The sequence below is a fragment of the Dama dama genome, chromosome X (assembly GCF_033118175.1).
Source record: "Dama dama isolate Ldn47 chromosome X, ASM3311817v1, whole genome shotgun sequence".
Classification (NCBI taxonomy): domain Eukaryota; kingdom Metazoa; phylum Chordata; class Mammalia; order Artiodactyla; family Cervidae; genus Dama; species Dama dama.
In genome coordinates, this window is record NC_083714.1 from 104929042 (window position 1) to 104946872 (window position 17831).

Here is a 17831-nt window from a genome sequence, read left to right on the forward strand (position 1 = left end):
CTTCAACAGTACATGAACCATGAACTTCCAGATGTTCAGGCTGGATTTAGAAAAGGCAGAGGAACCAGTGACCAAATTGCCAGCATCCACTGGATCATCGAAAAAGCGAGAGAGTTCCAGAAAAACATCTATTTCTGCTTTATTGACTATGCCAAAGCTATTGACTGTGTGGATCACAACAAACTCTGGAAAATTCTGAAAGAGATGGGAATACCAGACCACCTGACCTGCCTCTTGAGAAACCTGTATGCAGGTCAGGAAGCAACAGTTAAAACTGAGCATGGAACAACAGACTGATTCCAAATCAGGAAAGGAGTACATCAAGGCTGTATATTATCACCCTGCTTATTTAACTTATATGCAGAGTACATCATGAGAAATGCTTGGCTGAATGAAGCACAAGCTGGAATCAACATTGACGGGAGAAATATCAAAAACCTCAGATATGCAGATGACACCACCCTTATGGCAGAGAGTGAAGAGGAACTAAAAAGCCTCTTGAAGAAAGTGAAAGAAGAGAGTGAAAAAGTTGGCTTAAAGCTTAACATTCAGAAAACTAAGATCATGGCATCTGGTCCCATTACCTCATGGGAAATAGATGGGGAGACAGTGGAAACAGTGTCAGACTTTATTTTTTGGGGCTCCAAAATCACTGCAGATGGTGATTGCAGCCACGAAATTAAAAGACATTTGCTCCTTGGAAGAAAAGTTATGACCAACCTAGACAGCTTATTAAAAAGCAGAGATATTACTTTGCCAACAAAGGTCCATCTAGTCAAAGCTATGGTTTTTCCAATAGTCATGTATGGATGTGAGAGTTGGATTATAAAGAAAGCTGAGCACCGAAGAATTGATGCTTTTGAACTGTGGTGTTGGAAAAGACTCTTGTGAGTCCCTTGGACTGCAAGGAGATCCGCCCAGTCCATCCTAAATAATCAGTCCTGAATATTCATTGGAAGGACTGATGCTGAAGCTGAAACTCCAATACTCTGGCCACCTGATGTGAAGAACTGACTCATCTGAAAAGACCCTGACACTGGGAAAGACTGAAGGTGAGAGGAGAAGGGGATGACAGAGGATGAGATGATTGGATGGCATCACCGACTCAATGGACATGAGTTTGAGTAAACTCCGGGAGTTGGTGATGAACAGAGAGAGGCCTGGCATGCTGCAGTCCATGGGGTTGCAAAGAGTCAGTCACAACTGAGCAAGTGAACTGAACTTAACTGAAGGCTTTAGCTACTCCAAAGAAGTAGTTTCAGATGCTAAGAGCCCAACCTGGCCCCACCCTACCCCCACACCCTGAGCCTCTTCAGGCCATGCAAGACTACTCTTAGACTATCAGAGATCTAGGTAAGAAGCTAGAGAGAGGTGATCAAGCAGGCCTGAGGAGGACAAGAAAAGATAAGAAAGCAAGGTGGAGAAATCAGTCATTCCCAGTGTTCTCTCATCTTCCTCTCTCCTTTCTCACTAATCCCCACCCTGGCCCCAACAAAGGGGCCACCTCCTGCTCTAAAAAAGCTCTAAACAAGAAGAAAAGTTTGTAGGTGGCACTATACAAACATGAGGAAGGTATTCCCTGTACCAAAGAAGAACAAGACACTAGTTGAGGTGGCAAAGGCATTTCGGGGGGAAAATATAGCCAAATAAGGCATACTTGACTGGTAGGGAATCATCAGGAAAGATTCCAGAAGCTGACGTCGCAGGGAGGAAGCCTTTAGTCATTGGTTTCCTCTGGCAACTGGCCTAAGGCCAGGCAGCAAACTCCCAACCTTAGGAAAATGCCCGGGTTATGGCAAGAGAAAGGCAACTAAATCTAAATTTTCCCTAGGCCCTCTTCAGGTCCTGCTGGAGCACCTCTCCAAGTATCAGCAAAGAGGTATAGTGTAACCCTGAAGTAAAGTGGCAAATGTTCTCACCAATTATATGCTAGATCCACCACAGACCTGGTGCCAAGAAGAGTAAGGAACCTGAAGAAAAGGGCTATATTTCAGTTATATATTTCTGTTATTGTTGATGCTTTCAAGATAAAGAAAAATTAAAAGGTAAAAATGGCTTTTGCTCTCAACAAGGGAACTTCTGTGGATTAGTCAACCTCCCAGGAATATCTGCAAGTATATTTGGAGAGAAGATTAGCTCACTTAAAACCTTTGAAAATACCAAAGGTTCGTACAGCTTAACTAATCACACCCAAATGGGCTATTACTTTGACTCTCACCCTCCAACTCCATACCACAGATTAATCAACCACAGTCAGAGTTTACAACAGTTTAGAACATCTTTGTATACTTATCTAACCTTCAGGCTGAGATTTCTGAAAAAGAACAGGGAGGTGGGAGGGGTAAGAGGCAGATTACACCAAGACAGTAAGATTAGGAACCTTATCTATACATACTTCACTGGAGGAAAATGAGCCTTAACCTTTCCCAGGTATTTAAGGGAGGCCAAGACTAAAGATAGGAAAGAAATGCTGACCAAGCCTGATATGTATGCCTTATTCCCCCTCCTATCTGCCAAATAAATATCCAGGAAAAGATTTCTCAGGATTATACTTTGTTATTGTTACATTCAATCAAATGTCCACACCTCAATTTTTCACTCATTAGACTCTGATTGATATCCTGGCCATACAAAGTATCTATCAAATTCCCACAAAGTAGAAGGGTCACCAGGCACAGGAACAAACTTCAACCTTTGAAGTCACCAATCACAGTAGCTACCTGGCAAAACATTACTACTAAACTAACACAGTGGTAGGTCACCATACCATTGGCCTAGGAACTATGTCAACACTAACCTTATACCACAACAAGCCCACTGATAGGAGCATCCAATCTGCTTCTATCATCAGGCACAGGCAAAGAGCTATTTTTTGAAAGTCACCCAAAAGATCCTTTCTCCAAGTTTAAAGGCCCAGATACTACAGCTGAGTCCTCGCCAGAAAATGACACACTTTTCAATCAACCACAGTCGCAACACAAGGGAATCCTCCCCTCACTTCTATCCTTTCTCAAATACCTATCTCATAGTAAAGCCACTGAGAGAATTAAAAGCTGTCTTTAGGCTGTTGACCTTAAGAGTAATCACTAAGCTCTATTTCTTGGTTTAGCTCACCTGGAAACATGAACGAAGGAGCCACTCACATACCCACTTAGGCAACAAAGACAACAAAATTTGTCTTAGTTAATTCACCCAATGCTGGAAAACCCAAGGTACAGTCTCCCAGAACAGATCCCTTCAGATGGTGTTTGCCAATTGAAACAGGACTGTTTGTTGTCTCCAGATGACCCTAGAAAGAGCAACTTGGTCTATGCTTACAGGTACTCTGTGGCTCCCCTTGAAACAATCAGCACATCAAGCCTTCCTTCATTTCGGGCAAACTCGTTTTCAAGAGAACAGTGTGGCCTACGGCCACTTGGTTTACACCCACATATGGAAACTGTCACTGTCCCACTCAGAACAGCCACTGCCCCCGAGGGTACACACCCTTCAAGGCCCTGTTTATGTCTCAATAAACTCCCTTCTCAAAATCTATAGAAAATGCCATGTATACATTTTTTTTTTTCAAATTGTGTTTTAGTGAGTTTGCCCTAAATCTCCAGTTAAATAGATCTATGAAGGTAGCAACTGTATCCTCCATTCATTTATTTGTATCCCTTATAGTAAATAGTACGTAGTAACCACTCAATAAATGGTGAGAATTCAAGCTGCCTGCCTTCATTCTTACCTATCTTACCTAGCAGAAGGTTAGTTCCACAAATAATAATAACATTTGCATAGCACTGATTAGATACTAGCCACAGTTCTAAGCCCTTTATAAAAACTTACCCCCATTTAATCCTTAAACAACCCTACTGGATTGGTATCTTCAACTTTACAGTTGAGGAAAATGAAGCACAGAAGCTAAGCAACTTGCCCAAGGCTACAAAACTATTAACAGTTGGTCACAGAGCTGGGATCTGAATCCAAGCAATCTGGTTCCAGAGTTTGTGTTTTTCACCAATACTCTATATTCCCCTATCTATAAAGGCCTGAAAAGTCCTTTTTTGGCTAGCTACCTTCACTGGGGGGCTTCCTAGGTGGTGCAGCAGTAAAGAATTTGCCTGCCAATGTAGGAGATGCAAGAGATAGGGGTTTGATCCCTGGGTCAGGAAGATCTCCTGGAGTAGGAAATGGAAACTCATTCTAGTATTCTTGCCTGGAAAATTCTATGGACAGAGGAGCCTGGCAGGCTACAGTCCACAGGGTCACAAAGAGTTGGACGTGACTGAGCACACACGCACCTTCATTGGGTCTGGCCTACAAAACCTAGAGGTAAGTAGTGAGAGTTGAGGTCTGGAGACCCCAGTTTGTATTCAAATATTGTCATCAAAGTGGAAGAAAGTACCATAATATTCTCCTAACTCAAGGAACATGTCAAGCTGGACCACTGAGTCAGAATACAAAGAGGTCAGATATCAACATTTTAAATGGTGAAGAGAAAGCGGGAAATTTGGGTGAGGGGCAGGCAGGAAGAGGAAAAAGTCATTTTGATGCCCCAGAAGAACTGAGTCACCCACTGACTGAAACCTGCTACAGCAGAAGCTATTTAGGGGAACTCCATTGTGGCATTGTGGCCATACTGTTAATATAATCACCACAGAGCCAATTCTCTGGATGTCGGTGTCCCATGAGTGAAAAGAGTCATCATCCTTTCAAGTCAGGCAAGTCCAGTGAGAGACCACTAACTTGGGAATCAGGAAAGTCAAGTTCTCCTTTCAATACTGTTACAAACTTCATGTGACCCTGAACAAACTGGCTAACCTTTTCAGCTATGAATATGGGAAAGAAATAACTCCATTCAATAAAGACTCTTAGGACAGTGAAGCCTAGTCGCAAGCAGGAAAACATAGCTAGTCTCCTCTCCTTACCTCCTGTGGTATCTACTTTCTACCACACTTCACCATCAAAGCAAAACACTTACCATCCTGGGAAGTGCTACAAAGAATCCCAAAAGCAAGGTCAGAGCCTGAACCATCTGGATTATCTCCATACAAAGTAACCTTTGAGATAAGCACTACATACACAGAAGGACTTGCTCAGGACCATTTTAACACTATAGTCAAGTCACTCCTCACCTGTAGCATAAAAGAAGAAAATGCTGAGTATCTTGCAGTGAGTGCCATTTAAAAGGCAGACATTCAATATTTCCCCCCTATCTGGGGTCAGACAAGTTGAATTTAGTCCACAGCTCTATTACCAATTCATTCAAATCACTTCTCTTTCCTGGGCTTTGGTATCCCCATCTAAAATATAAACTACACTTAAACTAAAAAGTTTTAAGGCCAGCTCATTTACTCTGTGATTCAAAACACTTCTGTGAGAAACCCAGACCACTCAGAACAATTAGCTAAAAGGGAAACAACTTAAGGCTAAGGAAGCTCTGGGTCATCCTAAGTACAGATGCATTTGAAATGCTGCACCTCACAATAGCCAGCCCTCAGTGCACTGGTGGTAGATACCTTAAGAGGTAGGTTTATGCCCACCACCTCCTCACTGTCTACCAGAATAGCTAACTACCACACCCGAGGTTAAAGTAAACTTGAAACATAACTCAGTAGCTTCCTAGCCTCTCAGCAGAACTGGGGGTGTGGGGGCAGGGCAGGAGAGAGGCAGGGAGGAGCTATGCTTCCGGCAGGCAGTGAGAAGAAAAGAGGGGAAATCCATCAAGTTTTCAGTGTTTGAGGCTCCTCGGTCAACCCCAGTCTTTACAATATACTCTCAGTTGGTTTCTTTCTTGTTCCCTACATAGATATAGCCCTTTCCCCTCCATAGAATCAAGAAGAAATGGCACTCATGCTAGTGTTCATGTCAAAGCTACTAATGAGACAAACCAACTCCAATGCTAGAAGCTCTCTATTCTGAAGCCAGTACCCAGGAAGAAACAACACTCCAGAGGTGTAGGGGGACAAGAAGATACCTTTTAGCAACTGCTCTTTAACTGTATTCTCAGAATAGCCTAGCACACTTCCTGGTACAAAGAAGGCACTCAAATTTTAAGGAAAGAATGTCTGAAGGAAGAAGACACAAAAATGGGAGGCCTGAAGGCTGTACCATCAAGGCTTTCAAGAACATCAGTATGGGCTTCCCTGGTGGTTCAGGTGGTAAAGAATGTGTCTGCAATGTCAGAGATCTGGGTTCAATCCCTGGATCAGAAAGATCCCCTGGAGAAGGGAATGGCTACCCACTTCAGTGTTCTTGCCTGGAGAATTCCATGGACAGATGTACTTACAAAAAGAAAGTAAGATCAAACTGAGGGAGTTACTTAATTTATGATAAATATTTCCCTAAAATAAATGACAATACCCAAAGAAAATTCTCAACTTATAAAAGAACATCAGTACTAGAAGGGTCCCTAGAGTGTATCTATTACTATACAGTTCTCTCATGACAAGTTGGAGAGACTGAGGGCCTGAAAGAACTTGCATAAAGGCCCACTTCATTTGGATCACTTAACTAAGGTCAGGGAAGATGTCCTTCTTACATGGAAAAGGAAGGAAAACTATCAAGTCAGTGTTACCTGCCCTTTCCGAACACTCACCTTCCAAATTAATGCAGTCCTAAGCTAATCCTCCAAGTGACTGCTCCTATAACACAAATCAGAACCTAGAACTGAAAACTTTTTCAGCTCTATCAAGTATTAAATAGGAAGAAAATAAATAAATAAATAGGAGGGAGGATGAATAGCAAAACCAGTCAATGATAATAAGACTACCTCTTTCACTTGACCAACAGACTGCCCCAAAAGAAACTACCTTTATACCGTTTTTTCTTTGGGGGCAGAAGAATAGAGTGGGGTAGCAGGGAGAAAATATCCCGAGTTGGGAAAGATACACATGATAAACTCAGTTCTATCTTTGAAAATTCAGAAACAGACTGCTCCCAATCTGCAATGATGCCAACTGTCACCAGCTTAAACAGGAAAGATCCAATCCAAGTAGTGTGGGTAGCCAGATATTCTCCTTTCTAAGGACCTTAAGTCTTGGAATTCCAGTGAGAGGGACTCCCAGAAGACACAAAAGGACCTAGATATACTGTTGCCAGGTAACATTGTTAGAATAATTTCAGAGTAAATCTAGCTGTCAACTGATCCTATCCAGAGAGAATTGGAATTGGAGTCAGAGAAATAGAACAAATGACCTCTAAATGTCCCTTCCATCTCTATCATTCAGTACAGCAATCTCCTGAGAGGAGAAAGAAAGAGAAAAGTGAAAACACCCTTAAAACAAGCTACTGTTACAGGCAGCTAGATAATAATGAAGAGTTAGTAGACCTGTGATCCATACCATCTCTGTCACCCACTCACAGAGCAGCCTTCCCTTCCCCAAGCCTAAGATGATAGAATATAGATTAGTTGATACCTTTGAGGGTCCCACAAAGGCTCTCCTGGCCCACTAGCCCATCTTTGTCCAGAGAGCTATTCAGGAAAAAGCCTAAAGGAAATCTCCAAGATGGTTTCTGCTCTACCACCTAAACTTTCACAGAGGGCTAAGTGAACTGGAGAACCAAAGAAGTGGACAGATAGATGCAGGATCCAAAGAGTCAGTCTCTCACAAAACCTCCATTCCTGATCCCTTGTCTACCCCTGAAGTCTACAGGCAGGGCTGATTCAAGGGTTAAAAGACTGATATTCTGCCTTCTATTCACCAAGTACCACTTTAGTGCCACTCGAGTGGCTCAAGCAATGCCAGGAATGGCCGGAGAATAAACAGTCCACATGCCCCTGTTAAAGTTTAGCTGAATGCAGACCCTGAAGCTCTCAAATACTTTAAGGAGGTGGTTTCTTTGCATCTGCTCACATGGATGGTCCCATCAATGACCATTTGATCACCTTTCCCTTGACCTGTTGAGCAAGAGCTAAAAACTCAACAAACTGAAGAAGTTTTACCAAGAATGATCCTGTAACTAAGTCACAGATTTAAATCTTAACCTCTCTACTGCATCATTCTAGGTCAGTCTGTCCTATTTGTGGGTCTCACTTTTGCCATGAGAACAATAAATCAAAAACTAAGGAACACCTTGAAAATTCAAAACAATCACTTTTTAGGGAATACAGAGTCCCAAAGACTTTGTGATCTAAGAAAAAGTTAAAGAGAGTAGAGAGGGGAGAAAACTTTTTTTTTTTCTTTTTACAACTGTCTTATCATCACCAAAGTATAGATGGCAGTTAATAAGCTTCTGTATTCTGGCTACTTAAAGTAGACTCAGGAAACTGGCGAGTAGAGGCACAGAATACAAGAGTTGGTTGGGGGCAGGGATGCAGAAAGGCATGTTTTAACAGATTTAGAGGGAGCTTGGTGACTAAGGGAGAAAATGGGCTGTAAAAGTGAAACCAAGCCTGGACAGACTGTAGACATGGTTCATATGAATGAATGAATGGATTTTTCCACTATCTTCCTTATCTGTCATGCTCCAGAAGTAGCCTAAAGCACACTAGTGAAGTAGGCTTCCCAGATGGCTCAGTGGCAAAAGAAGCTTCCTGCCAATGAGGGAGACGGAGGAGATGTGGGTTTGATCTCTGGGTTGGGAAGATCCCCTAGAGGAGGAAATGGCAACCTACTCCAGTATCCTTGCCTGAAAAACTCCATGGACAGAGGAGTCTCGAAGGCTATAGTCCATGGGGTTGCAAAGAGTCGGACATGACTTAGTGACCAAGTATGCACACACACACTAGTGAAGAAGGAATAGAAAATAAGGAATTTTCTCCCTTCATTAAAGTTACTAACTGTCCCAAAGTCTGTTCTGTTGGGACTCTGTGGGAGAAGGCGAGGGTGGGATGTTCTGAGAGAATAGCATTGAAACAAGTATACTATCAAGGGTGAAACAGATCACCAGTCCAGGTTGGATGCATGAGACAAGTGCTCAGGGCTGGTGCACTGGGAAGACCCAGAGGGATCGGATAGGGAGGGAGGCAGGAGGGGGGATCGGGATGTGGAACACATGTAAATCCATGGTTGATTCATGTCAATGTATGGCAAAAACCACTACAATATTGTAAAGTAATTAGCCTCCAACTAATAAAAATAAATGGAAAAAAATTTTTTTTAAATAAATAAAGTTACTAACTGGTATGCAGTGAACTAGAAGTGTGCCCCTAGACACCTCAACAATGGGATAAGGAATGAGAAAAGTAACAGGAGGCACCCTGTGACACCTGGAACTCTCACCAAGAGACCACACAAATGCCAACGTTAGTTACTCTACCCAGATCATCCACTTCCTTTTATCTAAGGACCAGAAAGTCCTGAAAATAAAGGTCAATTTGCTTGGAGCAAGAGAAGGGGCTCAACTTCAAGAATACTTCATTGAGTGAGAATAGAGGGTCAATGGGATGAGCATCAAGAAGCATGGACCCATCTTGGCTCTGTCATCATGTGCCCTTAGGTGGTAGGTCCTTTCCTGTTAGGCCTAAATATCCTCATTAGTTGAGAGAGAGAGAGAGAGAGAGAGAGAGAGAGATCTACTACATAGTGTGTGAGATCCCTTTCAGGTTAAGATTCCATGGTCTTAACAGGCATAATATAGTTGCTTCTCCTAAGTTTACCTTTCTTTGAAGCAAAAAGCATGGAAAATTCTCCAAAGCTTCCAGTCTATCAAATTTAGCCCTCTCTTTCCATCATGATTCAAGTTTCAGTCAGTCTGCATAAAAATACTTTCACTACCCTAGGCCTGACCTGCAACAGCTCATACTCCAATCTCACTCCACAACAGGAAAAAGATCACCATGCTGTCTTCTTTGCCACTTTTCAGTGAGATATGGTGGTTTAGATAACTTTGAAATCATTTCCAGGCCCATTAAAGTTGCATTTAAATGAGAGATATTTCAGAACTGAGGGTGAGAGATGCCACATGTGTTGCAGGTCATAGTCAATTCCCAGAGATCCACATACCTATTTAGGCAAAGACACACCTGAAGAAGAGTCAAGGAGTCAACCACAGAGATAAAACCAAAGAGAGGGTCCTGGAAGGATTTTTACAATCCTCTGTGAGGCAGAGACTGTTCCCCAACTCCCTCTTTTTTTCAAAACCATTCTCTCTTACTTTGTGTGTATGTGGGATAGGGGTGGGGAGTGTGTGGAAAAGCCCCATGTCATAAAACCATGAGCAATGAAAATATAAAAATGGTGGGAGTACACACTTGTTGAAAACTTGCTGTTTCTGAAGGACAGGGTTCTGGAAAGGAAAGAATCACTCGGCAGTAAAGCTGGAACACAGCAACGTGGCAACCAAAGCTCAGCACACACCCAAAGTACTGCCCCCCACCCCTTTCTTTCAGGGACCCTCAGTCCTTCCCACTGCTGCTAGTCACTATCTCAGTTCTACAAGGCTCAGGCTGTCCTCAGAAGAAGGGTTGGGCAGAACTGCATAGCCTAATCCAGTGCAACAAGCTGCTTGGCCTAAGAGACTCAAGCCAGGGTGGTCACCCAGCCTTCCAGAGCAAGGGAAGGGCCTCAGCAGCCATTTGGCATGACTTGCACAAAAGCAAGCAGGGCTCATTATTCAGGCACATCCCTCCCCCCTCCCTCCTGGGCATCCGGCCCCCCTAGGCCCCACTCCCAGGAGGCTTCTTCTCTTCTCAAAACAGTGGGGTGGAGACCAGATCCTAGAAGCTACCACCACTCTAGAAAGGTGTGGCCCCACAGAAGAGTCCACACCTCACAGAACAGTCTGGAGTAGACAGGAAGAAATAGCCAGTGAGTAATGAGAAAGGCAGGGATTTGGCGAGTGAAGTGAAGGAAAAAACTAGTCTTCTTCTCAAAGTCTTCTTCCCTCCCTTCAGACTGGTGTCGAGTGAAGTGTTAGTGCTTCTGGGCAAGAGTAAGCGGCCTCAATGAGTCCGTTCACAACTCTCCTCTTCTAGTGGGAAACAGCTGAAGCTGCCTGGGGAGGCTGTGGGAAAGGTGAGTGGGGGTGCGGGATCCGCCCAGAGCAGCTCCCACCCTCCTACTTGCTTCTGGGTTCCCATGGCCCATCCTGGTCTGAGGCAGCCTGGCCCCATAAAATCGCCAATTCCTGGACTGAGGTAACTGTTTTCCTCCGGATCAGAATTCTCTCCCCTGCGCCCAGGGCCCATCGGGGGTAAAAAGAGACCTTGGGCCCTTAAGGAAACCTTCCCTACTGTGGCATTCCAGACACAAGGAACTAGACTCTGAGAAAGAGGCCGGCCCCGCCCGGCCCACACTTCTACCCCGGGACCCCTCTACACTCCAGGACGCGCCAGAGCCGGACTCCGCCCCTAGCCCTCCCTGCTCCAGGCCTCGGCCGAGGGCGCGGCGGCGCGACCCGACGCGTGGCTGGCCAAGTCCCCGGCCATCAGCGAAGCGCTCCGAGGGTCAGCAAGAGCCCCCACGGCCGGCAGCGCCCACCCCAGACACTCACCGTCTTGGGCATGGTGGCGACAAAGGCAGCAGAGTTGGCGAAGTTTGGCCAGGAGCTGTCGGACGGCGCTGAGCACGCAGTACACACGGCTGACTCCGGGGACTGGGGGCTCGGATTGGGTCTCTCTCTAGCGTCGGGACGACTGCTCGGCTTCCTGCTAACGGGCCACGACTTCACAAACCCCACCCAGGAAAGAGCCGCCCCCGTCGCACCGCCCGCTCCTTTATGTGGCCTGGCTTCCGCGCCGCTTCCCGCCCTCGCGCCCGCCTTCTAGCCGGCCGCCAGCCTCGCCCCGCCCAGACCAGCCCAGCCCGGCCACACCAGCTACTTGGGGGGGCCTGGCTGGGCCTGGGCGCCTCAGATCCCAGTCCTCACCCAGGCCTGCCTGCCCCCTCTCCCACTCCCTTCACAGACCTTGGCCCTTTGCGTCCGGGCCATCCGGCCCCACCCCCCAAGTAGGGCTGGGCCCTAGGCCGCACCCTGGAAAGAGGCTTACAGCCCCGACTGCAACTTTACACTAATGGGAGTTCACTACCTGTCAAAACGGCTCTGACTCTCTGAAAGTTCTTCCTCGCGTATCTGAACTCTTCTGTGGTTCCGCCTATGAATCTCAACTGAGGCCACACAAATCTACTACTCTCCCAAACAACTCCTGAGAGATCTGAAGATCCCATGTCCCCCGGAAACTTCTCTTTTTTTGGCTAATCTGCCTCAGCTTCTCCAATGCTTCATCAGTTCTCTTCTGTAGAATTCTGTATCACTTTTCCCATCATAGTTTGTCCCCATCTTGCTCAATCCTCATTTTTATCAAAAATGGGCTCCTTTTCCCTATATCTGTCCTCTATTCACTTTCCTTCCTTCAAATCCCAGTCTCCAACTTTTTGAAATCCTGATCCTGTAACCCCACTGCAACACATTTACTCATATCTGATTCACTTTCTGATAATTCCACCAGGTTAGATGCACCCCAGTCCATTGCTTTGAGATATGTCTGCCAGAACCCTTCCTGCTTCTTGTCAAGGTCACAGAATCCCAGCATAGAGGTGTTCTAGACTGTAACAGTCATCTAGTTAAGTCTGAGCTTTAGTTTGAAAGTGACGGGCCATAGTTATCTTTTCTCATATCCACTGGTAATTCTGTGGAGGCATGGTCTGAGTATTTTTTGTGAGGTAGGCCAATGTATACCTCAGGGATGATGAGCCAGCTTGGGGCAGTGAAAAAGATATTTGGGAGGGATGGTCACAACCCCTGGATTTTTGTCATAGCTTTGCCATTAACTCCCTCTCTGACCACTATGTAGCCTTGGGTAAGCCCCCTCCCCTCTCTGGGCTTGAGGTTCCCCTTCTGTAACAAGAAAGGGCTGAACTCTTGGGCTTCCAAGGTCCTTTCCCAGTCTGACGTTATAAAAAGATGAGAAAGGAAGTAAACTTCCTAGGACAATAGATGAGTCTAGCAGTGTTGCATAAGGACTGGTTTTGCATTGCTCTCAGGAGTCAACAGCCCTATTCTCTACTCCTCTGCTTTCCCAGCTCAGCGGGGTCGTGTGTCAATGTGCCTCAGCTTCTCCCACTGCTGTCAAGACTCATTGATAAGTGTTAGGGTAAGCAAAGTTCCCTGCCCAAACCATTTTCTGGAGCTGAGCAGTTGACCCAAGGAAGAGCAGCACACCCCAGAAAGCCTCAGCAGCATGGGTAGCAATGACATCAATCACATTCCTTGACATTGCAGTGACCCTTTTCCTCCAGGAGTTCAAGGAACTCACTGATTCCTTCATTCATATTCTAGAGCCTGCAGGGGCCTAGGCTAAGTGCTTAAAAGGGAAGGGGAAGTTGATTGGAAACTCCAACTTTCATTATCCATCCTGGAAAGTGGAAAGTCCCTGTGTGTCATTCCCCACATGCCATGCCCCAAACACACACACACACACACACACACACACACACACACACACACACACGAGAGAGAGAGAGAAAGAGAGAGAGAGAGAGAGAGAGAGAGAGAGAGAGAGAGAGAGACCTGGTTAGGGAATGTCAAGCATCTGAACACAGTATTAAAAGGGAAAAAGAGACTCAGGAGTTCAAGTGAGGGGAAAGAAGTCAAAGGATTCGGACGTTAAGGAGGTTGATGGAAAGAGAGGCTGAGAGAGGAGGAGGTGGTTGTCCCCCTGGGGAGGAGAAGGGTGGGGAATGGGAGGAAAACAGGCTATCAGTGAGTGTTTAGTCTAGCCCCCATTCAGGTCAAGGGAACTGAGGATTCAAAAGAGGAAAGAACTTGCTCAAGATCTGGCAACCAGTGTGGAGAATGGATTCAGAAGTAATAGAGAAGACAAAGAACTCAGTTAAGCTGTTTCCGTAATACAAGCAAGAATTCTTGAAGACTAGAACCAGAAGAGTAGTGCTGCCCCTACTTTATCAGATAGAAACTTGGTATGGTGATTACAGTCAAGCAACTGAACATTGTTTGAAGGTTAGACTTGAAACCTCCTGGCTAGGAGAGACCTATATTTGATATCTCCATGTCTCCAAAGCAGAGCAGAGGAAGCTGAGGCGCTCTCTTGTTCTTCAGGATGGCCATCGAAACACACCTTTGTTTTTACCTCTTTGTAAAATATGTCATGCCTGTATGGCCAGAACTTCTGATCCCTCCCACCCACCCTGCACCCTACCGTGATCCCATGTGAATTGAGTTAGCTCAATCTTCTTGGGGCCAAAGTAATCTCAACAATTAGGTTCAGATATGATGAGGTTTATGCCAGTGTTTGTAGAGAGGAGACATGAAAATAAGGGCTAAACATCCCCTCATATGTTGGCTGGCTAAGGGAAGTAAGAGGTATGAAGACACCTGGGTTTTTAGAAGAGCTAAATTCAAAGTTCAAGGAGGAACAGGCAATTTTTTTCAAGCAGTAAAACTAGATGAAAGGCAGTACAGGGACATTCTGAAAGTGGAATCCAATGAAGCTGGGTGGAGGTGTCTGAATCAGGAGTAGGAGATACAAAAGGAGAAATTTGACCTGAGCTCTAGGTCCGTACATGGAGTCTAGTGGAAAGGCTTGGTATTCCTAGGGGACTGGGACTGTTCCAGAGCTGCAGCAAGTCTGGATGCGAGAGTTAAGAAACGGCAAGCAGGAACTGCATAAGGCTGATTTATGTGAAAGCCTATGTCAAGCTCAAGAGAGAAATGAGATTGAACTTGTAATCACCTCCCACTCAAGATATAAGCTCACTGCAGTAAACAAGCTTCTGCATTCTAAATTGCATTCCTCTTTCAGAGGACACAATAGTGCAGGAGAGGCAATATCAGAGAGTCACTAGGTAGGGAGCAGTCCTGAATGCCAGGAGTACCTTGAATAAAGAAGCCCTCCCCCTCCTCCACCCAGTCCATTGGATGGTAAACAGTTGAAAATTTCCCATCATTCAGAGGGTTGCTTTTCATTTTCATCACTGTTAGAAAGTCCTCTTTACATCTAAATTTAATTTCTTCAGCTTAACGCTACACAATTGCTCTTGGCTGATGCTTGAGTAAGGAATTAACTGAGCCTCTGAGTTGCTCTTCTCCTTCATTCATAGAAGAGATATGTATCAGAGAGATGAGGACAAACATAAGCTTGAGGCTACACATTCCAAGTCCTTCTCTCTTAATTCCCTTGGATCAGCAGCCCAAGCATTAGGCTAGCTGTGCCCTTTACACAAACCAGAAAATAACAGAAAAATATACTCTTGTCTCCCCAAAGGGAAGAAGTCCTCTTGGTATAATATGGCTGAGATTAAAAACTGAGCAGTAGAGAAATCTTGCTTTTAACCATCTTACACCTACTTCTTGGAAACAAAAACTAGAGTTTGGGCTGAATATTTATTATTAATCATACTAATGGACCACAATGAGAGGGAAAAAAATTTCTCTCTGGCTCTGCTTCTTAGTAGTAAGGCTGGAAACTTTTTTGAGAGCTTTCCCTCCCCTCCTCCAGCCAGCCAATATCAATTCAATTTGAGCCAGTGCCATCTTAGAATATGAAATTACCCCTGCAGAGAGGGTCTCCCAGTTTCCCAGTGGAGTCATTAGCTCTCAGCCCTGTCCCCAGCAGCCAGTGACCAGCAACCACACCTATGTGGCCGGTCTGCCTATGGGCCCCAGAGAGAAAACAGCCCACTGAGCACATGGCCTTCCTTCCATGAACAACCTACAATTCAAACGTGATACACTTAGAAGGAAACTATCCATCTGTGCATCCTTCCCATGCCTCCAGCAGTGATCAGGTGTCTGCTAGGTGCCTGGTCCTCTGTGAGGCTCTGCAAGGGATACTCACCCTCTTCCTCCCCAGGAACTCTCCTTCCCAGTGGCTCTATATCTGTTGGTGGTTTTGCTGTTAGCACTGTCTTTTGTGTGCACGATGTCATCATCTTTAACTTTCCTCTTCCTGCCCCCTACCATCTGGTCACCAAGCCCTGCTATCTGTCTGTTCTTCATAGCTTCTCTCTCCCCATCTACACTGCCAGTGTAGTCCTGTGTCAGTCCTCACTGACTCCCTGACTTCAGGCTGCAGTACCAGGCTATCCTCCACATGGTCACTCTGGCAATCTTCAGAAAGGCAGCCTTCACCTGTGCTCAGAAATATCCGATGACCCCTCCACCCAATATACACACACGCTAACCTTTGCAGGCTTCTCTTGCTCCCACAGCTCCTCAGCAAAGCTCTACTCCTCGAGCCAGGCTAGTCTCACTGCATACACACAGCCCTGTGTGCTTGCTCTTGTCTCTGCACAAAGCTCTCCATTGATCTTTCCTGCCCACCTTGTGCTCTCTGCCTCTCCCCAGCTCTTGTAGTGCCTGAGTCTGCAGTGCTTATGTGACCTCCATCCCACACCAAGCTTTGTCTTGTCAGCTTCTGCTTTTTCTCTTTTTTTCCTCCATTCCAGGCTTGGCTGTAGTTGTCCCCAGAAAGGGATCACACTTTGTGTTCCATGAGGAAGGAGCACAGCATATTTCCAAGATATCTTTAAAGCTCAGCATAGATTGCCCAGCTAAAGAGAGAGATCTGCTAGTCTATTTCCAGTCCTACCGGCCTATCAACTGCTCTTATGCTCAGATTCTCTAAAGGCCCAAGTTTTCCCTTACATTACCTCAAGTTCTCCTGTTAGGAGACAAGACCAATGAACAGAGCCTCCTATTCCTATCTTGTTACTCCTTCTCCACTCATTCACAGCTCTGTGTGTGTGGAGGAGGTGTGCATGCTTTACTATCACTCTATCTTAGGGAAACACTATTGTTCACAAAAAGGCATCTATAAGGACATTTACTGTAATACTATAATAATCCATCACTATGGGGCTGATTATAGACATGGTACATCTGTACAACAAGATGTTATTCAGCATTTAAAAGCAGGAACTACTCTGAAAAGAGGTTTTATTATTATTAGTAGTAGTAGTATTTACTCTGAAATCACAGGAAGATATGAATAGTATGATACCATTTATGAATTAAAATACCTGTATATTTCTAGATATGTCACCCTGCTTAGTTAACATATGCAGAGTACATCATGCAAAATGCCAGGCTGGATGGAGCACAAGCTGGAATCAAGATTGCCGGGAGAAATATCAATAACCTCAGATAGGCAGATGACACCACCCTTATGGCAGAAAGCAAAGAGGAACTAAAGAGCCTCTTAATGAAAGTGAAAGAGGAGAGTGAAAAAGCTGACTTAAAACTCAACATTCAAAAACACTAAGATCACGGCACCTGGTCCTATCACTTCATTTCAAATAGATGGGGAAACAATGGAAACAGTGACAGACTTTATTTTCTTGGGATCCAAAATCACTGCAGATGGGGACTGCAGTCAAGAAGTTAAAAAGACACTTGCTCCTTGGAAGAAAAGCTATAACAAACCTAGATAGCATATTAAAAAGCAGAGACATCACTTTACCGACAAAGGTCCATATAGTCAAAGCTATGGATGGATGTGAGAGCTGGATATAAGGAAGGCTGAGTACCGAAAAACTGATGCTTTTGAATTGTGGTGTTGGAGAAGACTCTTGAGAGTCCCTTGGACAGCAAGGAGATCCAACCAGTCCATCCTGAAGAAAATCAATCCTGAATATTCATTGGAAGGACTGATGCTGAAGCTCCAATACTTTGGTTACCTGATACAAAGAGCTGACTGGTTGGAAAAGACCCTGATGCTGGGAAAGATTGAAGGCAGGAGGAGAAGGGGATGACGGGATGAGATGGTTGGATGGCATCACCAACTCAATGGACATGAGTTTGATCAAGCTCCGGGAGATGGTGAAGGACAGGGAAGCCTGGCGTGCTGCAGTCCATGGGGTCACAAAGAGTCTGATACAACTGAGCAACTGAAAAACAACAACAAATATGTTTATATTTGTAAGTTCCCAGAAAGGAGGAAAGATGTA

General features: G+C 45.0%; 1 protein-coding gene across 1 annotated transcript in view; it reads right to left on the reverse strand.

Moving 5' to 3' along the window:
* The window catches only part of MSN (moesin), a 71456-nt gene extending 59835 nt beyond the window's left edge, over nt 1–11621 (reverse strand). The window contains exon 1 of the mRNA XM_061137151.1: nt 11419–11621. Coding sequence (XP_060993134.1) covers nt 11419–11430 — 12 coding nt within the window. The 5' untranslated portion in view covers nt 11431–11621. The remainder of the gene's footprint in view (nt 1–11418) is intronic.
* Nucleotides 11622–17831: the final 6210 nt, after the last annotated feature.